The sequence below is a fragment of the Coregonus clupeaformis genome, unplaced genomic scaffold (assembly GCF_020615455.1).
Source record: "Coregonus clupeaformis isolate EN_2021a unplaced genomic scaffold, ASM2061545v1 scaf0053, whole genome shotgun sequence".
In the NCBI taxonomy this organism is placed as follows: Eukaryota; Metazoa; Chordata; class Actinopteri; order Salmoniformes; family Salmonidae; genus Coregonus; species Coregonus clupeaformis.
Genome location: NW_025533508.1, coordinates 7402 through 35123, shown reverse-complemented (window position 1 = coordinate 35123; position 27722 = coordinate 7402). Strand labels below are relative to the sequence as shown.

The 27722-nt window shown below is 43.1% G+C and overlaps 1 protein-coding gene across 1 annotated transcript in view; it reads right to left on the bottom strand.

Moving 5' to 3' along the window:
• LOC121586103 (suppressor of tumorigenicity 14 protein homolog) overlaps nucleotides 1-24897 on the bottom strand; it is a 35936-nt gene extending 11039 nt beyond the window's left edge. The window contains exons 1-13 of the mRNA XM_041902590.1: nucleotides 24615-24897; nucleotides 8426-8573; nucleotides 7494-7654; nucleotides 6600-6670; nucleotides 6125-6294; nucleotides 5132-5167; nucleotides 4296-4527; nucleotides 2444-2583; nucleotides 2220-2323; nucleotides 1450-1559; nucleotides 1193-1323; nucleotides 498-602; nucleotides 159-266 (exon numbers count right to left, since the gene is read on the bottom strand). Of these exons, the coding sequence (XP_041758524.1) occupies nucleotides 159-266; nucleotides 498-602; nucleotides 1193-1323; nucleotides 1450-1559; nucleotides 2220-2323; nucleotides 2444-2583; nucleotides 4296-4527; nucleotides 5132-5167; nucleotides 6125-6294; nucleotides 6600-6670; nucleotides 7494-7654; nucleotides 8426-8573; nucleotides 24615-24641 (1543 nt within the window). The 5' untranslated portion in view covers nucleotides 24642-24897. The remainder of the gene's footprint in view (nucleotides 1-158; nucleotides 267-497; nucleotides 603-1192; nucleotides 1324-1449; nucleotides 1560-2219; nucleotides 2324-2443; nucleotides 2584-4295; nucleotides 4528-5131; nucleotides 5168-6124; nucleotides 6295-6599; nucleotides 6671-7493; nucleotides 7655-8425; nucleotides 8574-24614) is intronic.
• Between the last annotated feature and the right edge of the window lie 2825 nt (nucleotides 24898-27722).

The following is a 27722-nucleotide window of genomic DNA, read 5'->3' as shown; positions in this document are numbered from 1 at the left end:
TCCATCAAGCCACATTACTGCTAAAGTAATGACCACACACAGCCGAGCTAGGAGCCAGTGCCCACCGCATTAGCGCCTTTAATGTTAGCACAATTAGCGGGCCATATAGCCCGCAGACTGGCATTACATAGATAGAGAGGGTCTGGCCGGCTACTCACTGCAGTGCTTCTCATCACTCTCGTCACCGCAGTCGTTGACACGGTCGCACACCCAGTACTTGGGCTTGCACATCCCGTTGTCACAGGCAAACTGGTCCTTTTCACATTCTGAAAATAGCAAGAGGAAACGGCCAGTGTGTCAGAGGCTTCTATCACACAGACATGCACACACACAGGAATGTGAGGGGAGTGGGAAGTAGGTGAAGGGAAGGTAAGGGGGAGAGGTAACGTGAGGTGAAGGGGGAGAGAGGGAGGGGAGTGAGGGAGGGGTGAGGGGGAGTGTTGAGGGGCAGTGAGGTAGGGGTGAGGTGAGGCCAAGCAAGGACAGTGTCTACTTACTGCAGTTCATTTCATCACTCATGTCCCCACAGTCGTTCCAGCCGTCACAATGCAGCTCCTTCTTGATACAGAATCCAGAGCCACAGGCAAACTGGTTGGGGCAAGCTGCACACAGTAACAGAATAGAGAGAATGAGGTGGGGGGAGGAGGGGATGAGAGAGAGAAAGATGGAGAGAGAGCGAGTGACAGAAGGAGTGTGTGAGGGAATGACAGTGTATAGTCGGCCCATCCGTCTTGTTGCCTTCTGCTCGTACCCATTGATCAAAGCAATTAGAAATCCATTATGGCCCCAACTCTGAGAGAGCAGCACTACAGAGGGTGGAGGGAACGAGGGGAGTGGAGGGGACTGAGACGGAAACTAGAAGTGCTCCTGACTGACAGCCAGATAAAACAAACCATAAACAAGCTCCCATGGTGATTAGTGGACCTGTGAAATGTCAGAGCTGCAGTCTGTAAACCTCCATCATTGAACCGTCTCTGTCTGAGTGTCAGTCAGTGTGCCACTGGGTTTGGGGCACTAGTTCAGTTGTTATAGTGACGATTACTCAGTCATATAGCGACTTTCACATTAATAGCACTACCACTCCCATATCAGTTGCCATGGAGAGTAAGAGGGGTTTGAAAACAGTACCATAAAATGGTAGCACATTTTATACAATCCAGAGTCATATATAAACACCAGAGAAACTACTCACGGTTGGAAGGATCGTATGCATTGTACTGAGCCAGGAAGCCTTTGTCTGTGAAGGACTCGTCAGAGTGGAACACCACAACCAGAGAGCTGGTGGTACTGGTCAGGGCCAGAGAAGACATCTCCCCACAGTACCTGACAAAGAAACAGTGGAAATACTGACATCGTATGTCAATGGAATGTGATGGTTTAAAGCAGATGACACATTTCCTTTATCCTGTGATAATCAATAAAGTCCAGTAAGTAGAGGGAAAGTCTTACTTGGTGCCCATGACCTCTATGTAGTCTTTGTGACACACCCTGACGTCCACTCTCGGCTCCTTCATACGGAACATGGTGAACTTGACACGTACCTGCTTCCCTGCAGGGACCTGAGAGACAGAGGACGTGGATAGATCATTAACCAGGGTTGTGTTCATGTGAGTCTTAAGAGTTGGAAAATGCTACCACTCCTCCCCTCTGCCCTGCTCCTTGATCATTCCTCCTCATCAATTCAAAATAAATGGTGAAGAAAATACGGTGGGAACTCCCTCGAGCCTGCTTACACCAATCCAATGATTTCAAATCCACAAGGGGAATGGGACCAAGTGGCAGGTGTAGGGAATTGGAACTCAACCTACAGTAACTGTTGGAGAACACCCAGCCCACCTCCTCCCCCCAGACACACAGCCTTAATGGCTGCTGCTGCAATAGGACAGATGAAGATGGAAGAGGTACTGAACAGCCTGGCTGACATCCTGCAGCCTCAGCATTCCCCTCATACAGAGTATTGGATAGTTCAGGAAAGAGGGGACTAGAGAGAGGTACCAGAGAGAGGGTGTAAATATAGAGGTACCAGAGAGAGGGTGTAAATAGAGAGGTACCAGAGAAAGGGGGTAAATCGAGAGGGACCAGAGAGAGAAGGTGTAAATAGAGAGGGACCAGAGAGAGAGAGGGGGTAAATAGAGAGGGACCAGAGAGAGAGAGGGGGTAAATAGAGAGGGACCAGAGAGAGAGGGTAACAGAAGGGGCTATGGTGCAGCATCACCTACCTCAATGGTCCACTTGCAGTCCAGGGCTGGGGGGTAGAAGCTGGGGTAATGGGCGGAGCTGAAGTTCCCCTGAGCATCACTCAGGACTCCTCCACAACTTTTGGCTGAAATGGCAACAGTTGGGTCATTAGAGTGTTCATCATGTTAAAGATGGACAGTTTGAGTGGCATTGTCGTTGTACCTGTTGTTACAGATAAGGGGATGACTGTGTCATGTTAGCTTACATGTTGTTAGGGGGATGATTGAGTACTCTGCCCTGAAGCCGGGCCTCTGGACATTGCTGTCGGTGATGAGGTTGATGAGCATGATGTTACTGGACGACACCACCTCCAAGGGATTGGTAGGAGGCCTCTGACCACACTTGCTGTAGGAGGAGATTCATACAGGAAATGGAGACGTCAACCAATGACAGGGCTGGGCAACACTGATCAAGGTGTGGGACTTCAATTCATTCACTGACAGAATGTGGTGCAGGCATGAAAGGCATAAACCATCAGTATACCATCTACACTGTGTTGCTAGAGTGACATTTCACACTTTCAATAAAACACATGAATCAGAAACCCAAAATGTCCATTAAATATATTTGAAATGTCTAAATAACTGATGAGCACCCACACATCAAAAACCATTAAATCAACGATTAAAAGGGGGAAAAAATAGCCTGAGTGGAGATCAATAGATCACTCTTGGGCTCTCGCTTCGCTCTTGCCCGCTCAGACACACACACGGCATTTCAAAGTCAAACAGGTATTTTAGCTAAACGTTCCTACAGTGTGGGCCGGCGGCCGGAGCCACAGAGGTGTGAATGACACTGCAAGAGCAGCACTACATCTACCTGCAGCAGGGTAATGCCATTAGAAACTACTGTATTATGGCTCTCATAAACCTGGTGTCACCTTGGATAAAGCTGATGGGCTGAGCAGCAATATAAAAATCTTACGCATCGCCTGGCTACCCACATTTGTTTGGCGAAGGGTTTGGAACTTGAAATTGCCTGCAGTGTAGCCGCCACGGATTTGCACTCAGGTGGCCACAGTGGGAGAGAGAGAGATCCGGCCGCCCATAGAGTCCACAGACAACCAACCGTAATTACACACAGCAGCATGGTGGCCGGGTGGCACCCCTGGTAGATTGGAAAAGAGAGGTCCTTTTGAGCCAACTCAATCTCACTGAAGGTCCCCAATGTTAACAGTGAAAGACGACGTGCTGGGCTAAATGCACCAGGATACCAACAAGTAACTAAAATCACCAATAATGTGATGGGAATGAAGTCCACAGCATTCACTACACTTCAAAACGACAGTTTTCTCCCATGTTTTTCTATTCCCACCAGGCACCTTAGCCAAATATAAAGTTATGTTCCGGTCCCTCTTGGGAATCCTGGAAAACTACATGACACACTTTTACTTTATTTTCTCATTAAGTAAGCATATGTTGGTACTGGTAGTATGTATGTCTTGGTTGGACAATAATTAATAAAGGTTGTAAACAAGTGGGATACACTGAGCGTACAAAACCGTCTAATATTGAGTTGCACCGCCCACTTTTGCCCTCAGAAGTTGTGTCAAGTTCACCTGGTCAGTCTGTCATGGAAAGAGCACGTGTTCCTAATGTTTTGTTTCTTGGTAGGATGAAGAATCTATAATTTATTGCGCTGAAAGAAAGCAACCTTGAAGTTATGACTTTCTGCTTCCTTTTTCCCACTGTTAACATAGCTTTATCGATTGGAAACAAACCCGCATTCTCGCAGCACAACAACCTATCAATTAAACTTAGCCTAGACACCAGGTAACCACCTTCGATCGAACAAAGCCCATATGTCTCACACAAATCTGCAATCTTACAATTGAATTCACTTGTCTGTGCATCACTGCTGATATTAAGCTGGAGTTTGTCACAGATTTCCTTGGGCTGTGGAGAATAGCTGCATTATGACAAACATTGGCCTGATTCAGCCTCTCTCATCACCATCCCTATACAAGAGTATTTGGGTCCATGAAAAGCACTAATAAAAATCAATGCATTATTAATATTATTTATCATCATCACAGTAGTGGTTGTGAGAGCACTCACTGAGTGATGGCCTGGGACTCGTCCGGGCTGAGGGAGTCGTAGATGGACACAAAGTCTTCGGAGCAGTCGTCCTCTATGTGGAAGTGGGAGAATCGGACTGAGATGGCGTTCTGTTCTGGGGCTCTGATCTGCCACTGGCAGCGGGAATGGGCTGGGTACTGATCTGGAAAGCCTGGAGACTGGAAGCTCTGAACTAAAGTGTCAGCCTCCAACCGGAAGAAACACTCGTCATCTGACGGGCAGGAAAGTAACAGCATAACAGATTACATTAGTAGATGTACAGACATCCAGGTACAGTAGCCCAACAAGGCCGTGGGTTTTCCCTGGTCAGCTCACATGCTAAGGAAAAACTCTGGACTCGCTACTCCCAAAAGTGCAAACGTCAAGGCAGATAACATTGTGGGAAACATTTTTTGATCTGTGTTGTGTTGTATGGCATCAATCAAAATGTCATATCATGATGTGGAGAAATGTACACATCTTATACACTGTTCATCATGCAATTTCATCTGTTGATGCAATGTCAACTATCAACTCTCATCTGAAATTAAATGTAACATGCGTGAAATCGTTTGAGGATTACACGTCAACACAGAGGGTAAAAAAATATGAGTGAAATAGGCCAACAACCATTTTTATTCAGTAGTCCACTCATGTACTATATAGCCAGGGCTCTCAATCTCTTCATGACTGGAGCAGCAGTAGCAGTAGCAGTAGCATTATGTATCAAGCTGGGCAGGCATTCGTCACAGACTGGCAGCAGCAGGGTGAACATCTAGCGGGCTGGAAAATTACAGCGGCAATTGATTGAAACGGGAGACAGCGGGTTTACTCACCAGCTCTGGGGTTCCTGGCCATCCTGGGGTCTGTGCCTAGAGAGAAGGGGGCGGTGGAAGGAGACAGAGTGGTGGAGTAAGAGGGGGAGGGAGACGAGAGGAAAGGAGAGATAGAGGAGAGGGAAAGGGGAAATGAGAGATAAGGAGCGAGGGTTAAGAGAGTGTTACCAAACTGAGAGGCTGATAGAGTTTGATGCATGGGTATATTATATTTGGGTTGCCGTACACACTGCTGTTAAAAGACAGCTGCCAATGGACTGTTGTTTAACGCCCCCCCCCCCTCACCTTGCCCCGCGGAGCCCAGCGATACGTCTCAGTCTAACAGCCACATCAAATCATATAAACAGAAATAATTTTAAAGAGAGCAAAACCAATGCAATGTGATGTAGACAGAAGCTAGAAAAATGACAATGGCAAGCGCCAGGCAGGCAGGCAGCTAGAGGGCAGCCCAGAGGCCAGCTACTGTAATGTCATCAGAGGACCCAAACTACATAAAGTGTCCAATCTCTGATACAATACAAACAGAGAGGCGTCCCTTATACCTCCATGTTATCTTATTAGGGCATGTCAGAGACATCTAGCTGGCATAGAACAGCCATTAATGGCAGAAATCAGATCAGATATGAATTCTTATGAAAGATGACAGAGAGGGGGCTTGCTTCAGACAGTACATTGCTCTTCATTAAAAACAACCCTTTAGTTCAGGGGAGGCCAACCCTCCTTCTGGAGAGATACTGGGTGTGCAGGCTTTTGCTCCAACTCTGTTACCCCTCATTCAGCTAATCAAGCTCCTGGTGAGCAGCTAATTAGTAAAATGAGGGGTGTTGGATTTGGGTTGAAGTGGAAGCTTGCAGGACTCAGGTTAACTCTCCAGGAGGAGGGTTGGTCTCTGCTGCCTTAGTTTAAACCCTATGTCTATCGATAGAACCCCCTGCCCCAGAGACTACACCCACTGGTTTGTTCTTGACTGGGTGCTACTAACTACTAACTCACGTGAGGCAGTGACTTTGCTGATGTGGAGGTTCTGGCCGGAGCTTTTGCCCTGCTCCCTGATGCCATTCCACAGCACCTCCAGGACCCGATCCTCAGAGAACTCTGGCAGCATCTCCAGGTCCGCTGCCGGGATGTCAAACTGGGTCCAGTGGTACGCCAGCACCCCCTCACTGGAGAGAGAAGGACTTGAAGGAAGGTGTAGAAGACCAAACTATGCTGACTGAGGCCTTAATGGATCACTCACAATCATGCACTTCAACGTTTCTATAGTGCAGTTTTTACCAAACCCCTCCTCAAGTACAGCTGGTGTTTTGAGTTGCTGCAATGGACTTTCCATTGTGCAAATTACACTTATCCTATAAGCATTTTCAAAGATTCATATTATGTAATAAACAAAGTGATCACATGACTAGCTTTATGGCCATCTGTACATTACCAACATGCAGAAACTCCACATCCCAGAATGCTCTCCTACCTGAAGGCGGTCACCACAGACTTGGTGTAGTACTTGGAGAGGAACTCAACTTGTTTGTAGTTGATCTTAAGCTGGAGAAAAAAGCCAAAACATAAAACTGATCATTCACTAGGTTACCTGACGACCCATTTGTTGTTATCATGGCGAAGAGAGGGAGCCATGACCTCAGAGTTCTGCTGAATCCTCCATACAAGGTTTAATTGATCAAGGTTACCATGGTGTTGGGAGTGCGCCAGGTATTGGCCAGTTAGATACCAAGAAAAGTGATGGTGGTGTGTGTTTGTGTTCTGTTGTCACATTAATGCTCAGTGAACAGTCATCTAGAATTATATTCAGACCACCTCGGTATTCACACACACCTTACATTGTCACTCACGCAGATATACATACTAAAGCGTTGCCTCACTGACCGTGGGTTTAGCAATAGCAATTTACCATTGTCATGTTCCCAAGTGGCGATACACACATCTCCATTACTCTAATGAAAGGAAATGTTTTTGGAGTGAATAACAGAGTTAACTAGATGATTTTCTCTCTTCCAGTCCACCCACACAAATGTGCCTTTGGCAATCTCCTTCCACCAGGAGAAAAACATGCTGTGGCGGATAGCTACAACAAATCTTACGAGAGAGAGAAACTGAATCTCAGTCAGTTCTGAACTCCGACACCCGACTTTATACTGTACCTGGCCTAAAGGGTCCTGTGGGTGGAGGTAAGGGTATTGGGCCAGTCATCCAACAAAAGTTCAACTCATTTCAAGCAAAGAAATGGGAAATGTCTGTCGTCTCGTCACTATTGTCTGTCAACATTTGACCACCATCAAAAACAATAAGCTCAATCTGTTTTTTGAACAGAACATCTTGGCATCTGAGCCTAAACTGGGGTCAAACTCACAATCTCTTCCAGGTTGTCTGCCAGCTTGTTGAACTCTGTGCTGGTGGGGTCCTCCAGATTCTGGTTGTAGGGCACGTTGTCCAGCTTCATGTGCCCGCTATACACCCGCTGAGCTGGGACACGCTTCATACTTATGGTGGCCGCCGACTCCCTGTCTTTGACTGGGGGGAAAGAGAGTGGGAGAAAGAGGAAGTAGTTTAGAAAAGTTCTACATGCAACACCAATGCCTCCTCATAAACTTCCAGAGATGGTTAATAGGGATTCTCTGCTGGAGCGACTACAAAGAGAACAACAGTGATTTAGGAGAATTAGGAGTTTGTTTGTTTTGTTTATCTCGCTGTAAAACCTCTGATCAGGCTGGAGAGTGAGCGTGTGTGTGACTGTCTGTCAGGGTGTTCCGTCTACTCTTGACCACGCCCCTTTACTCCCCTGAATTATTAACAACAACCAAATTAAGGCCTGTCAAACAGGTTAACATCAATGTCAAATTAAAACTTCCAAACGTTATACTTATTTCAGATATTTGTATCAAACGTCTAGGCCTTCAAATAAGCAGTGCTCCACTTTTAGTGGAGCATGTGAATGTGAAATCTCCTGGGTGTGCCCTGTAGATGGCAGGTTTAGATTGGCCAATGGCAGTTGACTAGGGCTGCCAACTCAAACCTAAGTCCTTCCGGGTAGATTATAAAAAGCTGTTCGACATTGTTTACATTGAGCTATCCATTTTATATTCAGACATTAGAAGAAACAAACCAGAATACTCCAAGCCAAACTGAGAGGGTTGGAAATCATCAACATTACTACAGTTGGAGTTATTGAGCCACTTTGGGCCATCCTTTGCATTTTCACTCAGTCAGACTGAGTGATAGTACCTACAGTCTATGATTTTTTACATGCATTAGTCTCAGACTAAATAGTAAAGTTGTACTCACTAGCAAAGAGCCAGATGAGGATTCCTGCCACGGCTGCCAAGACAAGCAGAGTGATGAGGACCCCCACTATCACGCCAGTCTTCTTCTTCGAGGCCATCTTCTCTTTGTTATCCAGAAAGGTGACCAGCTCATGCCGCCCGGTCCGCCCCTAGGTAGACAGAGGCAGAGAGAGACAGACAGAAAAAGAGGGGGAGAAAATAAGATAAGTTCATTTCTTACATACAGTTATATGATGAGATTACTATTACTCAAGATATAGGAGTACAATAACGTATCCAGTGTACTGTGTGTGAGTAATCAAACTTGCAGGAAATCATCAGGACATGGAGATTGTTAGGAGGAGATCAGAGTTTCAGGAAGAGACTGAACACTAAGTACAAGACAGTAGCTATAGCCACCTCCAGACTCACCATACGAGGTGAAAGTAATGACAGTGGGCTTGTAAAAAGCTACAAAGGAAAAGCCTGTGACTTCAACGAAGGCACTAGAAACAAAGTGCCAATTCTACTGTTCCTGGCATCAGACAGTTCCCATCGTCAACATTCGAACAGTAACAAAAAAACAAAACGAAAGCAACAAAAATCAAGAAGAAACAGCATTATCCCAAAGAGGAACTGATCCAACTCACTGTTGTCATCAGGAAGGGTTATGTATCATTAGTATAACCTATGCCATACCTCTCATTTCACATTGGAGGCCAAAACCTTACTAATGGACTCAGAGATGAGCGGGAGAGCGAGAGAGACAGGCAGAGAGAGAGATGTCCTTGAGGTGTTGCCATGGAAAGTTCAGTGTGTGTCTGTCTATCAGTGCAGTAGTCAGATGTGTGGTGTGTGTAGGTCTGCAGGGGAAAGACAGACAATTGCGTTGTTTGTTAAACTGACCGCCATCTGGATCATCACCCTGTATTAGATTATTGATGGTGAATTGCGAAGACGTCTAACACTGATTCACACCATAACAACAATGTCAGAAATGTATCTGTTTCACATTACTTTATATATGTTTTTGTTTTAATTTGTACCCCACACAAAATAAATAGAGAGAATCACTGACAAGTTGAAACAGGCTCAGAACGAATCCTGCCGTCAAAACAGGCCCAACCAGTTTAGTGACCTGAGAGCACATGCTCTGCATTGCAGAGAAGACCTCCATGGCACTCTGTACATGCTCCACCTTCTCTAAGGAACAGCCAACTGTGAGCAAGTACTTGGTGACATCATCAACAATACTCCCTAGCCACTGCCTCACCATGTCCCTCAACTTCAACAAAATGAAGGAGCTGAACGTGGACTTCAGGAAACAGCAGAGGGAGCACGCCCCTATCTACATCGACAGGACCACAGTGGAGAAGGTGAAAAGCTTCAAGTTCCTTGGCGTACACATCACTGACAATCTGAAATGGTCCACCCACACAGACAGAGTGGTAAAGAAGGCAAAACTGTGCCTCTTCAACCTCAGGAGGCTGAAGAAATTCGGCTTGGCCCCTAAGACCCTCACAAACCTTTACAGATGCACAGAGAGAATCCTGTCGGGCTGTATCACCACCTGGTTTGGCAACTGTACCGCTCGCAACCACAGGGCTCTCCAGAGGGTGGAGCAGTCTGCCCAACGCATCACCAGGGGCACACACACACCGCCTGCCCTCCAGGACACCTACAGCACCCGATGTCACAGGAAAGCTCATCAAGGACATCAACCACCTGTGCCACAGCCTGTTCACCCCGCTACCATCCAGAAGGTGAGGTCAGTACAGGTGCATCAAAGCTGTACTGAAAAACAGCTTCTATCTCAAGGCCATCAGACTTTTAAATAGCCATCACTAGCCGGCTACCACCCGGTTACTCAACCCTGCACCTTCGAGGCTGCTGCCCGATATACATAGAATCACTGGTCACTTTAACAATGTTTACATACTGCTTTACTCATTTCATTTGAATATACTGTATTCTATTCTACTGTATTTTAGTCAATGCCCCTCCGACATTGCTCGTCCTAATATTTACAGTTGAAGTCGGAAGTTTACATACACTTAGGTTATTAAAACTTGTTTTTCAACCACTCCACAAATTTCTTGTTAACAAACTATAGTTTTGGCAAGTCGGTTAGGACATCTACTTTGTGCATGACACAGGTCATCTTTCCAAAAATTGTTTACAGACAGGTTATTTGACTTATAATTCAATGTATCACAATTCCAGTGGGTCAGAAGTTTACACACTAAGTTGACTGTGCCTTTAAACAGCTTGGAAAATTCCAGAAAATGATGTCATGGCTTCAGAAGCTTCTGATAGGCTAATTGACATCATTTGAGTCAATTGGAGGTGTACCTGTGGATGTATTTCAAGGCCTACCTTCAAACTCAGTGCCTCTTTGCTTGACATAATGGGAAAATCAAAAGGAATCAGCCTGGAACTCAGAAAAAAAATGGTAGACCTCCACAAGTCTGGTTCATCCTTGGGAGCAATTTCCAAACGCCTGAAGGTACAAAATTAATCTGTACAAACAATAGTACGCAAGTATAAACACCATGGGACCAAGCAGCCGTCATACCACTCAGGAAGGAGACATGTTCTGTCTTCTAGAGATTAACATACTTTGGTGCGAAAAGTGCAAATCAATCCCAGAACAGCAGCAAAGAACTTTGTGAAGATGCTGGAGGAAACAGGTACAAAAGTGTCTATATCCACAGTAAAACGAGTCCTATATCGACATAACCTGAAAGGCCGCTCAGCAAGGAAGAAGCCACTGCTCCAAACCCGCCATACAAAAGCCAGACTACGGTTTGCAACTGCACATGGGGACAAAGATCGTACTTTTTTGAGAAATGTCCTCTGGTCTGATGAAACAAAAATAGAACTGTTTGGCCATAATGACCATCGTTTTTATTTTGGAGGAAAAAGGTGGTGCTTGCAAGACGAAGAACACCATCCCAACCGTGAAGCACGGGGTGGCGGCATCATGCTGTGGGGTGCTTTGTTGCAGGAGGGATTGGTGCACTTCACAAAATAGATCGCATCATGAGGAAGGAAAATTATGTGGATATATTGAAGCAACATCAAGACATCAGTCAGGAAGTTAAAGCTTGGTCGCAAATGGGTCTTCCAAATGGACAATGACACCAAGCATACTTCCAAATTTGTGACAAAATGGCTTAAGGACAACAAAGTCAAGGTATTGGAGTGGCCATCACAAAGCCCTGACCTCAATCCTATAGAAAATCTGTGGGCAGAACTGAAAAAGCGTGTGTGAGCAAGGAGGCCTACAAACCTGACTCAGTTACACCAGCTCTGTCAGGAGGAATGGGCCAAAATTCACCCAACTTATTGTGGGAAGCTTGTGGAAGGCTACCTGAAACGTTTGACCCAAGTTAAACAATATAAAGGCAATGCTACCAAATACTAATTGAGTGTATGTAAACTTCTGACCCACTGGGAATGTGATGAAATAAATAAAAGCTGAAATAAATAATTCTCTCTACTATTATTCTGACATTTCACATTCTTAAAATAAAGTGGTGATCCTAACTGACCTAAAACAGGGAATTGTTACTAGGATTAAATGTCAGGAATTGTGAAAAACTGAGCTTAAATGTATTTGGCTAAGGTGTATGTAAACTTCAGACTTCAACTGTATATATTTCTTAATGCTATTCTTTTACTTTTAGACGTGTGCATTGTTGTGAATTGTTAGATATTCCTGCACTGTTGGAGCTAGGAACACAAGCATTTCGCTACACCTGCAATAACATCTGCTAAATATGTGTATGTGACCAATAAAATTTGATGTCGTATTGACTTCTAGTGACTCTCCATATCAGCCCTCTCTCTCTCTCTCCCTACAGTGCTTCAGTATGATGGGTATGTTCAGGGCTACCTGAGGCATAGGCTAAGACCTATGTGCCCTGCCATGGGTCCTGGGTGTGTGTCTGAGTCCTCTTGCGCACGCAGACGACAGAGAGCGATTACAGAGCAGTTAGTAATCACCGCACACAATTGCCTCTGCGCCTGTGGCCCAGCGTGGAGAGAAGGACCTGATCCACCATTAGGGACGGGAGAATCGCTTCGGTATTAAATCAATTTGTCAGAAGTGCCGCCCCTTAAGATGGGGGCTCAATTACACTGGTCTAGATGATAACTCATCGCAATTAAAGCCATTCTTACCATGCTCCGGCTCTCACACATGCCTCCTAATTGGGATTTGGAATCATGGCCTGGAATTAAGGGAATCATTAGGGATGGGGTCAGTGAGCGCTCGGGGGTCGCTCTCTCCATCAGTCACCCTGATCACAGCCTAATAAAACCATTAAATGCTTTTCGTCATATCCCCTTTCTCTCAATCTCTCTGCTCTCAAACAAAAATACAACTTCCTCCAGTTAGATCCATTTGTGAACTGTGCTGGATGTCTATCCAACTACAGGACTCAGTGGTGTCCTATGATTACACAGGAAATGGTGTTGAATGCAGTAGACACATGTAACCGGTGTGAAATGGCTAGCTAGTTAGCGGTGCGCGCTAGTAGCGTTTCAGTCGGTGACGTCACTCGCTCTGTGACCTTGAAGTAGTTGTTTCCCTTGCTCTGCAAGGGCCGCGGCTTTTGTGGAGCGACAGGTAACGGTGCTTCGTGACTGTTGTCGATGTGTGCAGAGGGTCCCTGGTTCAAGCCCAGGTAGGGGCGAGGAGAGGGACGGAAGCAACACTGTTACACACACAACTTTCACTGACAGTATTAACAGAACAAGAGAAAACAAATCAAAACACTGCAAAAGCCTGTCACAGTATTATGCCTGTAAAAAACACCACAAAAAGGTCAAATACTGTGCCTTCAGAAAGTATTCATACCCCTTGACTTATTCCACATTTTGTTGTTACAGCCGGAATTCAAAATTGATTTCATTAATTTTTCTCACCCATCTACACACAATACCCCATAATGACTAAATGTTTTTAGAAATGTTAGCACATTTACATAAGTATTCAAACCCCTGAGTCAATACATATTATAATCACATTTGGCAGCAGTTACAACTGTGAGTCTTTCTGGGTAAGTATAAAAAATAAAAATATCTATGCACTCTAACTGTAAATCGCTCTGGATAAGAGAGTCTGCTAAAATGACTAAAATGTAAATGTAAGTCTCTAAGAGCTTTGCAAACCTGGATTGTACAGTATTTGCCCATTATTCTTTTCAAAATTCTTCAAGCTCTGTCAAATTGGTTGTTGATCATTGCTAGACAACCATTTAAGTCTTGCCATAGATTTTCAAGCAGATTTAATCCAAAACTGTAACTCGGCCACTCAGGAACATTTACTGTCTTCTTGGTAAGCAACTCCTGTGTAGATTTGGCCTTATGTTTTAGGTTATTGTTGTACTGAAAGGTGAATTAATCTCCCATTGTCTGTTGGAAAGCAGACTGAACCAGGTTTTCCACTAGGGTTTTGTCTGTGCTTAGCTCCATTCATTTTCTTTTTATCCTGATTAAACTCCTCAGTCCTTAACGATTACAAGCGTACCCATAACATGATGCAGCCGCCACTATGTTTGAAAATCTGGAGAGTGGTCCTCAGTAATGTGTTGTATTTGCCCCAAACATAACTTTGTATTCAATACAAAAAGTTAATTGCTTTGCCACATTTGTTGCAGTATTACTTTAGTGCTTTGTTGCAAACAGGGTGCATGTTCTGGAATAGTTTTATTCTGTACAGTCTTCCTTATTTTCACTTTTTTTTTTGTAATAAGTATAAGCATTTTCTATTCTTTGTTTGCTCCCTCTCTGCCGGCAACTTAGATGAGGCCGCCTTTTTTTCTTCTGGAGGGCATATAAAACACACAATGTAAATTTAATAAATTCAACCCTCTTGGAGGGATCTTTTTTCTTTCTCCACCCACCACAAACGGATCGCTCTTTAGGCGGGATAAAAATCCCCCGGTTTTTGATCGACTTTGTGTATCAAATTCACTGCTCGACTGAGGGACCTTACAATTATCTGTATGTGTGGGGTACAAAGATGAGGTAGTCATTCAAAAAACATGTTAACACTATTGCACACAGAGTGAATCCATGCAACTTGTGTGACTTGTTTAGCAAATGTTTATTCCTGAACGTATTTAGGCTTGCCATAACAAAGGGGTTGAATACTTATTGACTCAAGACACTTCAGCGTTTCATTTTTTATTAATTAGTAAACACTTATAAAAACATAATTCTACTTATTGTGCATAGGCCAGTGACAGAAAATGTAAGTGTAATCCATTTTAAATTCAGGCTGTAACAACAAAATGTGGAAAAAGTCAAAGGGTGTGAATACTTTCTGAAGGCACTGTATGTGACCACTACAAGCACGAGGTGACATCTGGAGAGCTAATGGTATTAACTAAACAGCATAGTAGGACTAGCTAGGCCTACAGTAGGGTCGCAGCATTAGTCAATCCAGTTAGACTGATGGGTAATGAGGTGTTCTGTACTGAGAGGTGTGGTTCAGAGAAATAGCTAACACTGACAAGCACCTTTTCACACACAACCATCTGATGTTTGTAATGTAAACATACATATATACATCCTCTATGGGTTTTTCATATTGTATTGTACATTAGTCCTGGATGGCGAGGCTTGACGCCCCAGTGATGTGCCTGGGCTGTCTGCACAACCCTCTGTAGCGCCATGCGATCAAGGTCGGTGCTATTTATACCAAGCAGTGATGCAGCCAAGTCAATATGCTCTCAATGGGTACAGCTGTAAAACCTTTTTCAGGATTTGAGGGACAAACTTTTTCAACCTCCTGAGAGGGAAGGGTACTGTAAGCACTGACTTTCCATGATATCAAATTGATAGATTTAACCATGTTGAAATATACAGTGTTCCATCGTTTATTTGTTTACAAACATTAGAACTATAACAAGCTTATATTCTAGGTTCTGATGGGGTCACGACGGTTGAACTATGCTCATGAGGCATTTATAAGTTATATTCTTCAGAATCAATGGGTATACCAACCGGCAGACACCTTCCCAGTTCACCTGGTCAGTCTGTCATAGAAAGAGCAGGTGTTCTTAATGTTTTGTATACTCAGTGTATATCATTAATTTATAATTTACTTAAGTCCAAAATTGGATGTAGCTAAGTGCAATTTAGCTAGGCGAAAAACTTTCCAATCTTTACACTCTGAGAATGATTTCTTTCCTATTATAAAATCTCACCTCACTTATAAGTCCCCTATCATAACAAACATCCAGAGTCCTTCACAGTCCCCAAGTCAGACCAGACTGTGGAGTGCCTGATACTACCGCCAGCCATACTCTATTCCACATCAAGAAGTAACTGATGCAAAAAAGCATAAATTCACTTATATATAAAATCACTATTCATTCCGCAGGACTGTGAACACCACACGGCCTTTATATACACATACCGTTCTTATAGGCACTAACGTGACGATTTTTGTGTTGTAGATATGTGGTAGTAGAGTAGTGTAATTTATATTTTGTATGTTGTGAGTGTAAGTAATGTTTTTAATTGTAACTGTAATTTTGCTGACTTACCAAGAAGTAACTTCTGCTGCCTTGGCTGCTGCCATAATAAATACAAATACTCAAGGATATTCACACGAAATCTAAAATGGTAACTGAGGAAATGACATAAACACAAAATCAGACTATGACATCATTCCCTATACTAAGGTGGATAACATACAAGCGCCTTCAGAAAGTATTCATAACCCTTCAAAATGGATTCAAAATGGATTAAATGTCCCATAATGACAAAGCGAAAACTGTTGTTGAGCATTTTTCATGTTTTGAAAATGAGGAAATAAGAAATAGCTAAATGTACATAGGTATTCCACAACCCAGAGTCACCTTTGGCAGCAATTACAGCTGTGAGTCTTTCTGGGTAAGTCTCTAATGCTGCGTTTATTGTGAAACTAAAACAATACATCCGGTTTGCAATGAGAGCACAACGGTAAATGCCCGTTGAGCTGGCGGTGAATGCGTCCAGCTGCCACTGACAAACGAACTTCCGCCAAGTTAAATTGTTTCAACATTTGCTGTGGCAGGTGTTTTCTACCCGATGTTGATTTGCACTGTTTGTTTACTGAATCCCATCATTTGCTGTCACTGTCTTTGCTTTCTTGTCCCACTATACCTTATATTTTACGTCACTTGTCTAAATGCAGTATAAGAGCTTTGCACACAGGATTGTACAATATTTGTACATTATTCTTTTTAAAAGATTATTCAAGCTCAGTCAGTTGATTGTTGTTCATTGCTAGACAGCCATTTAAGTGCTGCAAGGAATTTAGCCCAGGCCACTCGATGTAACTTGCAGTAAGCAACTCCGGTGTATATTTGGCCTTGTGTCTGTTGGAAAGCAGACAAGCAGGTTTCCTCTGGATTTTGCCTGTGCTTAGCTCTATCCCATTTAATGGGTTGGTACTCCATGATGTGTTGTGTTTACTACAAACATGCGCTTTCTATTCAGACATAAAGATTTCATTTGTTTCCACATTTTTTCAGTTTTACTTTCTTGCCTTATTGCAATAGAATGCATGTTTTTGGAATAGTTTTATTATATACATTCTTCCTTCTTTTCACTCTGTGTCATTTAGGTTAGTATTGTGGAGTACAGTAACTACAATGTTGTTGATCATCACTCGATTCTCTCCTATCACAGCCATTAGCTCATAACTGTTTTAAAGTCACCATTAGCCTCATGTAGAAATCCCTGGCGGTTTCCTTCCTCTCTGGCAGCCTGAGTTATGAGACAGTATCTTTGTAGTTATTGAATTATTATTGATACACCATCCAAAATTTAATAAAATAACTTCACCTCTCGACATTCAATGTCTTTTCTTTTTACCCATCTGTCATGTTCCCTTCTTTGTGAGGCATTGAAAACCTCTTGGTCTATGTGGTTAATCGTGTTTGAAATTCACTGCTCGACTGAGGACCTTACACATATTTATGTGTGGGTACAGAGAATGAGTAGTCATTCAAAAATCATGCTAACCACTATTATTGTACAAACTGTGAGTCCATGCAACTTATTATGTACTTGTTAAGCAAATCTTTACTCCTCAACCTGATTTAGGTGTGTCACAACAAAGGGGTTGAATACTTATTACTCAATATTTTCATATAATTAATTTATAAATTGTCTAAAAACATAATACCACTTTGACATTATGGGTATTGTGTGTAGTTAGTGACAGAGCTATGTGTTGGGCGGTGATAATCTCGGCTCACCCTCACAGAGCTGTTCACCTCCGCTCCCCTCAAAGCCACATCAGGCCAGTCCGCTCATTATCGCTCAGGCGCTCAGCAGTTTGCATCACCTCTCAATCGCCCCCTCGCTCCTCCAAAAAAATGAAAAAAATTCTGCATGTATTTCACTTTTAGCTTAAACCTCAACCTTACCTCCCAAAGAACCCGACAACATTTTCCAAATATAAATGTTTTATTTCAAATTACAAATTAGGCCTAGCCTATATAAAAAATATACCAAAAAGTCCTGTAAAAATAAAAGCGAATCAATGCCAATTATATAAATAAAAATATACCTTACATTTTTAAATATTAACTATTAGTCTTTAAAATTCTATCTTTTTCCGTGGATTAAATTTTGTTGTATTCATTTCAAACTTAAATAAAAAAAAATAAAAAATAATTGCTTTCCTTATCTACAGTTCTTTTGAGTTCACCTTCAAAACACAAGTTAGGCCAATGTCTGACTTCACTCATTTGGTTTCTTGACAGCAGGCCAGCAGCTAGCTCGCAGACCCGCTTGGGATGCTGAACACAATACAGCTACTTTGTCAGTGGGGAAGATGTGAGTTTTCTTTCCAAAAATCGAATAACCTATCCTACGTCACAGGTTCTGTCTATTAATTTTAACTTCACCTTCCAACATCTCCGGTTATACTAGCTGCTCACTGAATCCCGAACATGGCTCTTTTTGGTTCAGGCTCGAGATTCAGGTCAGCGGCGGGTGGGGTGTCTGTCTTTCGTGTCCACTGATTATTATTCCTCAACTCTTCTTTTATGAGAGTCTGCATACATCTGACTCATCATTATCCATTCTGTCTTGAAATGAGGATCTAACACTGATCTAAAATAGAGATCTTTATCAGTATATATATTCCATACGAATTAATACGATGTTTACCAATGTTTCTGAAAAAACAGCGATGCCCATGAAATTCTTAGTGTCATCGGTAGGATTTGATTTCTATACGCAGGAGGAATCATCCCGTTTCCCCATCCTTCTGCATTTTGTCTGTGAGGTCTGCCAGTGGTATCACCTGCACAAGGTGCGTCAGCTGCGTCTCTTGATTCAGGTATCAACTTTGTTTTTTTGCACCATATAGGTCTTTTTGGAACCGATGAGCGGCAATCATCCGCGGCTGGCTGCTCCACTTCTGAGTGGCGCAGGCATTTTGTGAGAGCGGACACCTAATTGTATTCTCCTCTGTTTCGATTTTTCCTTTCCACCCAGTTCCTTTCCTAACACCTATTAATGTTGTCGTGCTTGTCTTTATCCACTTGGCTAAAGCATTAATGGGGCATCTCAGATGTAAATTTACACATAAAGTACTGATTTATCATATTTTCTTGTTATCACTTCCACTGACTTGCGGCGCGTGGTTCCTCATCCTCCTCTTCATTTCTGCCTTGCTGGCATCTGTCCCTCCCCTCCTCTTCAGTACCAGGGAGGAGAGTTAAATACCATATCTGTTGCTGCTCTGCTCAATAACTGACCGAATCACCGGTCGTTCTTCCAATATTAGATCACTTTCATACTTTTGGTAAATCGATCTGGGGTATGGTCTATATACTCTCAGCCCACTCCGGACTCCCATCAATGAAACTACCCGCATGCCAAATTTTCTACTGGTCCAAATGTCCGCTACAGAACGCCCATCACCATTTTGCAGTAGGTCTTGCAGTTCTCCCATCTCTTCCAGGAGCATGTGGCATAGTGTGTCCCGTACGGTGTTGTAGCATGGGGGGGTGTACAGCGTTGTGAGCTCGCTGGCGAAGTGTTGCATCCCTTCGCGTTCTCCTTTACTCAGCGGTTCATAGTCCCATGTAAATAATTTTTTTAAATTCATCCATCTCTCCTTGTTATGGATTGGGCCTTTTTGCATAGAAAAAACTTTCAAATTCCTCAACCCCTTTTCTCTTGTTACTGCTGCTGCTCCCTCTTACTCTATAAAATACAAATTCATGAAATACACAAATTAAATTAAACAAACCTATATTGCTTTGAAATCAAAACTTTGTTTGAATATTAGAGTTATATTACTTTACACTTTTGTTACAAGTTACCTATTCAACTTTACCTTTTGCTTTCTTCCTTTTCACACTTTCGTGTTTTCGAATGTTCTTTTCAGATTCCAAAATGAATCTTTACTGCTAATATTCACCACATTCTTTTCTTAACTCTCAGTTAGTTTGATATTAACCAATACCCACTGTATACTTCTCATCTTTTGAATACTTGTGTTAACTCCATTATTGTTTTGATTAAAATAGTCTACTATTGATGACTGTCAGGACACAGATGGATTCTAGGTCAGGCTTGAGCATGCTTCAGACACGTGGTGTAGCAACTGAAATTGCGGACATAGGGCACGCTCTGTCCTTTTAAAAATCCACTCTCACTGTCCAAAATCCCGTCCTCCGCTCTTCGCTCTTCCTCCCTCCGCTCACATGCTCTGGCCAGTGACAGAAAATCCAATTTAATTCATTTTTAAAATTCAGGCTGTAAAACAACAAAATGTGGAAAATAAGGGGTGTGAATACTTTCTGAAGGAACTGTATGTTTGATTCATGGGTTATCTATGGTTGCCATAAATAACCATTCAACAAAAGACAACTTAGAGGCTGAGAAAATAGAATATGATAGTGAGGAAACTTCATACAGCAATACACTCTTTATTGGGATCAGGGTTGAGAGAAACAACTAATACCATACATAAAGATATACACAAAAGTATGTGGACACCCCTTCAAATTAGTGGATTTGGCAATTTCAGCCACACCTGTTGCTGACCGGTGTCTAAAATCAAACACCGTATGCAATCTCCATAGACAAACATTGGCGTAGAATGGCCTTACTGAAGAGCCTGACTTTCAACAAGGCACCGTCATAGGATGCCACCTTTCCGGAACAAGTCAGTTCGACAATTTCTGCCCTGCTAGAGCTGCCCCAGTCAACTGTAAGTGCTGTTATTTTGAAGTGGAAATTTCTAGGAGCAACAACGGCTCAGCCATGAAGTGGTAGGCCACACAAGCTCACAGAACACGGGATCACGGTTGCTGTCATCCGACGGATGATCTGGGTTTGGCCGGATGCCAGGAGAACGCTTACCTAATGCATAGTGCCAACTGTAAAGTTTGGTGGAGAAGGAATAATGGTCTGGCGCTGTTTTTCATGGTTCGGGCTAGACCCCCTTAGTTCCAGTGAAGGGAAATCTTAACACATACAGCATACAATTACATTCTAGATGATTCTGTGCTTCCAACTTTTGTGGACCCCGCCTTCCCGAGGTCGCCCCCCCCCCAAAATTTTTTCCCCCCTTACTAGCTAAAACGTCCTAGTGTTTATTGACTTTGTGGTAACAGTTTGGGAAGGCCCTTTCCTGTTTCAGCATGACAGTGCCCTGTGCACAAAGCGAGGTCCATACAGAAATGGTTTGTCGAGAATCCGTGTGGAAGAACTTGACTGGCCTGCACAGAGCCCTGACCTAACCCCATCGTGAACACCTTTGGGATGAATTGGACAAGCAGACTGCAAGCCAGGCCTAATTGCCCCAACATCAGTGCCCAACCTCGCACTAATGCTCTTGGCTGAATCAGTCCGCAGCAATGTTCCAACATCTATTGGAAAGCCTTCCCAGAGAGTGGAGGCTGTTATAGCAGCAAAGGGGGGGCCAACTCCATATCAATGCCCATGATTTTGGAATAAGATGTTCGACGAGCAGGTGTCCACATACTTTCGTCATGTAGTGTACGTGTTCATGAAACAAATTCCCCTAATGACACTTGTGGAAGGAAAGGAGCATTTTCCCTCAGACACAACTAATGAAAAGCTACTGTATGTATTAACTTACTGTGTAACATGGAAACATATCAATCACAGCCAGGCTATCTGTGCGGACATCTCCATGACCCAATTCTACAGACTATACTTAATCCAGCCCTTCTATGTGTAGCTAATGTTTAACTAAAGACCTCTGGTGACAGAGTTTTTACTATAATTTCTGTATTCGTTACGGGAGACCTAGAGACGGTCCAAGAACTATGACAATGCATACAAACCAGGAAAACTAGGAGTACATTCCTGAGCATGAATGAACTGCACAAGGCAGTCAGGGACACTCGTCTTGTCCCTAAAAAAGTGCATGTTTTATCAGAGGACTCTACCTCCTGTTTGCTTTTATTTTTGACTGAGCTCAAAAAAACCTATGCACGCATTGCACAACCACTTTTAATCAACTCAACCTTTATATATCAAAATGCAGAAGAGGTATACCATAGAGGAAACTACCCGCCCCCCCTCTCTCTAAACTCCTCTGTGCAGCGAATAACTTTCTTCTCTGTTGTCTTCCTCTGTGGGTAAGCAGCAGCGAGGCTGGGGGGGATCGAGTCAGGACAAGTCTGGGATCCATAGGGTGTCAGAATACCTGGAAGTCGGGACAGGGCAGCATTGTCTGGGCTGGGAGTGGGGACTCAATACTACGTACTGTTACCAGGGGGCCAGGGCCTGCCCATAGAAAGCAAAGGTAACTGAACTAAATGACTATCGCCCAATAGCACTCACCTCTGTCATCATGAAGTGCTTTGAGAGACTAGTCAAGGATCATAGCACCTCAACCTTACCCATCACCCTAGACCCACTTCAATTTGCTTACTGCCCCAATAGAGCCACAGACGATGCGATCACCATAACACTGCCCTATCCCATTTGGACAAGAGGAATACCTATGTAAGAATGCTGTTCATTGACTATAGCTCAGCATTCAACGCCATAGTACCCTCCAAGCTCATCATTAAGCTTGAGGCCCTGGGTCTGAACCCCGCCCTGTGCAACTGGGTCTTGGAATTCCTGACGTGCCAACCCCAGGTGGTGAAGGTAGAAACAACATCTCCACTTCGCTGATCCTCAACACTGGGGCCCTCGTCGCGTGCTCAGCCCCCCTGTACTCCCTGTTCACCCATGACTGCGTGGCCAAGCACGCCTCCAACTCAATCATCAAGTTTGCAGACAAAACAGTAGTAGGCTTGATTACCAACAATGACGAGACAGCCTACAGGGAGTGTGGTGCCAGGAAAATAACCTCTCACTCAACGTCAACAAAACAAATGATCGTGGACTTCAGGAAACAGCAGAGGGTGCACCCCCCTATCCACATCGACAGGACCACAGTGGAGTAGGTGGAAAGCTTCAAGTTCCTTGGCGTAAACGTCACTGACAATCTGAAATGGTCCACCCACGCAGACAGGAGGCTGAAGAAATTTGGCTTGGCACCTAAAACCCTCACAAACTTTTACAGATGCACAATTGAGAGCATCCTGTCGGGCTGCATCACCGCCTGGTACGGCAACTGCACCACCCGCAACGCTCTCCAGAGGGTGGTGCGGTCTGCCGAACGCATTACCGGGGGCAAATTACCCGCCCTCCAGGACACCTACAGCACCCAATGTCACAGGAAGGCCAAAAAGATCATCAAGGACATCAACCACACGAGCCACTGCCTGTTCACCCTGCTATCATCCAGAAGGCGAGGTCAGTACAGGTGCCACAAAGCTGGGACAGAGAGAATGAAAAACAGCTTCTGTCTCAAGGCCATCAGACTGTTAAATAGCCATCACTAGCACATTAGAGGCTGCTGCTGCCTATTGAAATCACTGGCCACTTTAAGAAATGGAACACAAGTCACTTTAATAATGTTTATATATCTTGCATTACTCATCTCATATGTATATACTGTATTCTATAATATTCTACTGTATCTTAGTCCATGCCGCTCTGTCATTGCATGTCCATATATGTATATATTCTTAAATTCCATTCCTTACTTAGGTTTGTGTGTATATGTTGCGAAATTGTTTGATATTACTGCACTGTCGGAGCTAGAAGCACAAGCATTTCGCTACACCTGCAATAACATCTGCTAAACACCTGTATGTGACAAATAAAATGTGATTTGATTAGTACAGCAGGGGCACGTAATTAGTTTGTGACCACTGAACACTGCAGGTTTATGAAATCAATATGGCCACCCTGACCAGTGAGGGGGATAGGGTACACAGAGCTGACACGTTAATTAGAGTGGTGTGACTTATACCATGATTGATTGGTTGATACATGTACGTCATTTGCGTGTCATATCAAAGTATTTGCTGTGTCTTTAAATTAACAAGGAGTGGAGAAATATCCAGAGTCATGATAAGGAGAGGGGTCCCTGCTAACTAGGCTACAGGTGTTTCAGTCATATTATCCAGGGCTCATCTGGAAAACAGATGTAAATCTCGATGTGACTTACCTAGTTAAATAAAGGATATTTTAAAATAACAGAAATCCTATACTGTGTTCCTTCCTCCTACATAATTATTTCTTAAGTAATCAAAAAGACATCTAATTATGCCCATCCATCTTCAAATGATATGATAATGAATAATTACCCTACATGAGTTTACTATACAAGTTAAAAATTTACTGGGATAACCTGAAGGCCAGTGAGAAAGCAACGTACTTCCTTGAAGTGTTTACTTCTGGTATGTTGTCACTGAAAATCAATTGGAGTAGGTTTTCCTATATGGGCAGAGTTCGACAGGTGGGCCTTACATTGTGGTGACTGGAATTAAACGTTATGTATTGGTCTGTAAAATTCAATTTAAAATGAAGTCGCGAATAACAATACAGCTGTGAAAATGCAAACGTGAAGCAGCGGCGCATGCGTGACTTGGTTACATCGTTGTTCCTACATTTCTAATGTTTGGTATACACAACATTTTTCTGAAACAAAACTTGAAAAAGAAAAGGAGAGCCGCACACTCTAGGAGCTCAGATGCAATAATTTAATAACCAACGGTTCGACAGACAAGCGGTCTTCATCAGCACCTCGCCTAAAAGAGGTGTGCGTTTGTGTTTCTTTCGCCTCCAGATTAACCTAAAACAAATCTTACCTCGTGTTCAAATCGTGCAGAATTCATTTTCTTCAATTACTTCAGAGTTAAATCCAGTTGGTAGACAGTTCAATCAAACAAAACGATCTAGACACGTTAAATACACGGGACTATATTCCTCCCTCCCTGGGGTCCAAGAAGTTTCAAATCGACGCTTGATTAATTCAATGTTAGTAAATTCCTTCTATGACTCAAATCCTGTGGTTAAAAGTTTTGAAACCTTTGTGGTTGTCGTGGCTGAGGTGTTTATTTCAGTCAACAATTGTACACCTTGAAACTAACCCTTTCCATTCACACCCACAACATTTAGCCATGCCCACACCTGGTGCAGCCTTTGTAATTCGCCAGAACGCCAGGTGAGATTTGGGCCTGATGATCAGGAAGTTGCGATTTTACTGAAGATTTAAATGAGAAGTAGTTTGTGTAAACATATGCGGTTCTGTTATATCAGCTCTACGGGTAGGTAGGCTACATATCTATTTTCTTGATATCAACGTTTCATAACAAATAGGTCTACATCTCATCTTCACAACGCAGAGAAAAATATTGTGTCAAATTGAAAAATCGCCAATACAGTATTGAAATGATTGAATACACTGATACCCCTCACGCAGAGAACGAGACCATTCTCTTACCTTGCGTGCCCCCTAGTGACCAAATGCAGAATTTGGATTGGCATAGAAATTGTTGGAGGCTTGGGAGGGAGTTTAGCCCCTCTGTGGTTCTTCCTGCTATCCCACCTTGGTTTCTCCCTCAACCAGTGATAGATCTAGGGTTGCTTGAGAGGGTAAGAGATGTAGAGGAAGGAGTAGATTCAGATCATTTATCTGTTTACACAATGGAGTTGCTGGCCATACTATTGGCTGCAGAGTGGGTGGAAGAGGTGAGGCCAGACAGGGTAGTCATCTGTTCTGACTCCTGTGCAGCACTGATGAGCTTACATTCACGTGTGTCTCAGAGCAGACTGGATGTATTGTATGAGGTTTTTAGAGAAACAGATGGGGGTATTTGTGATGTTCCTCTGTGTACCAGCTCATGTGGGAGTAGAGGGAATGAGGGAGTGAATATTATTGCCAAGCAGGCTCTTAAACATCCTAATGTTGAGATGGAATTGTCAATCAGTAAAGCAGAAGCCAAAGGGATTAATAAGAACAGTGGTTAAAAATAAGTGGCAAGAGTTGTGGAACAGGGAGAGTAAGGGAAGACACCTGTATTAAGGTAAAAAAAAAAAGATCCAGGTAAAGGTGGGGGCAGGGAGGTCCTCAGGCCGAGAGAGAAGGGAGGAAAGTGTAGTCACAAGGCTGAGACTGGGACACACAAGGCACTGAAAGTGGTGCGGAAACATCCGACTGGGAGGTATGATCATTGTCAGGAGGAGATGGAGACAGTGGAACATGTTCTATTTCAGTGCCAGAAATATTTGAGAGAAAGGGAATGATTGTTAATAGATTTGTGGAGTAATGGGGTTGAAGAGCCAGGAGAAAGTGAACTGCTGGGGAAATCTTCAGGAGATGTAGTATTTAATTATGTATTTCGTTTCCTTAGGGAGACGAGATTATTGGGTAGGATTTAGACCTTCACTGTCTTTGGGCCACCTCCAGTCCAGTTGGTGGTGGTAATGCACCTTAAAGTTGGTTGCCAACCGCCATATAAAATCCACAGAAGAAGAAGAAGAAATAGTATTATTGGGACCCGACCATACATATAACATAAAACACAACACTGGCTGAAATTCAATCAAACACCCTGAGTTAATCATCAGTTAACTAAAAACATAATGTTTCCTATTTTTTAAATCGGCCTGTGATCAATTACATCATTATGGGATTGAATGCCATTGTGTTTTTAGGATGCGTTTTTGGAGACATTGACCTATTGAAGGTTTTCCTTAGTGGAGATTTGATTGAATCCAATCATATTATTAATTTCTCAGATTCACTTTATATACTACATAAAATAAATATTTTAGGCCAATCTTAAACAGTAATATCCTAAAATAATTTAATTGTGCTCTCACCAATTTAAATGTAGGCAATTTGTGCGCGGTGATCATGTAATTGTAGCGGAACAACAAAGAGTGGGTTTGTTCGTAAAATAGATGACCTCTTGCCGCGTTCATATACTATTCGGAACTTGGAGACTCGGACATTTCCGATTTGCTGATACGTTAAACGCGGCACGTGTATAACTACAACCATATAGCAAGTCGGACATTCCAAAGTTGCCTATTTCCTACTAGCACGTGAATGCGGCATCTTTCGGCACTGATGTCACTGAATTCGTGACGCATGTTATGAAAATGCTCAGCCAGTTCCATAGATAGACAAGTTTCCATCCACTGCCTGCACTTCCCATTCATGTCCATTGGGTGTCTCCCTCCACCAAATAAAACCTAAATTAATCTGAAAATGTTTTCGCTTTGAGGAAAGTTCATTGTACAATACAAACTCGTAGATGGGCGTTGAGACAGAAAAAACGTGTTTTTTTTTTCTGGCGAGGCTGCAGCCACATAATAGCCCGTGCTGCGATTGGAGCGAGCAGGCAGAGCAAGTGCGCACGGACGCAGACGCAGGAGATATCGGAGGCAGGCACCGACCAGAACAGAGCTCTTCATAGTAGCTGATGTAACTGTATTTGGGAATCAATTCAGATTATAAAGAGAAAACGTGAGAAACGGAAGAAGAAGGAGTGAAAATGGGACATACTGTGTTACCCATATTGATGGCCGTATTGTCCCATTATGTGTGGGGAAATGTCGAGGTAAGCACCAAGAGGAATATCTTTAATCTCTATGATAAACGTCTAATTGTTGGCGTTGCTGTAACATTTGTTGTATAAGTGGTGTTGTAAATGTTCATATCGATATCACTCATGTCATGAATAACAATTCGTATCCCTTTTGCTGACGCGCACCGTTATCTTGCACAGATTTAATTTGCAAATGAATGCGCACACAGACTGTCAGCTGATAAATTACATGTCAACAAGAAGGAACGCTTAGTAGCTTACCTACGCAGACTAAATGCTCTTGTCTAATTAGTAAATGTGTATTATTGAAATGCATGAAATATCAGCAGACATTTAATCATGCCAACCAAGTATTCAAGC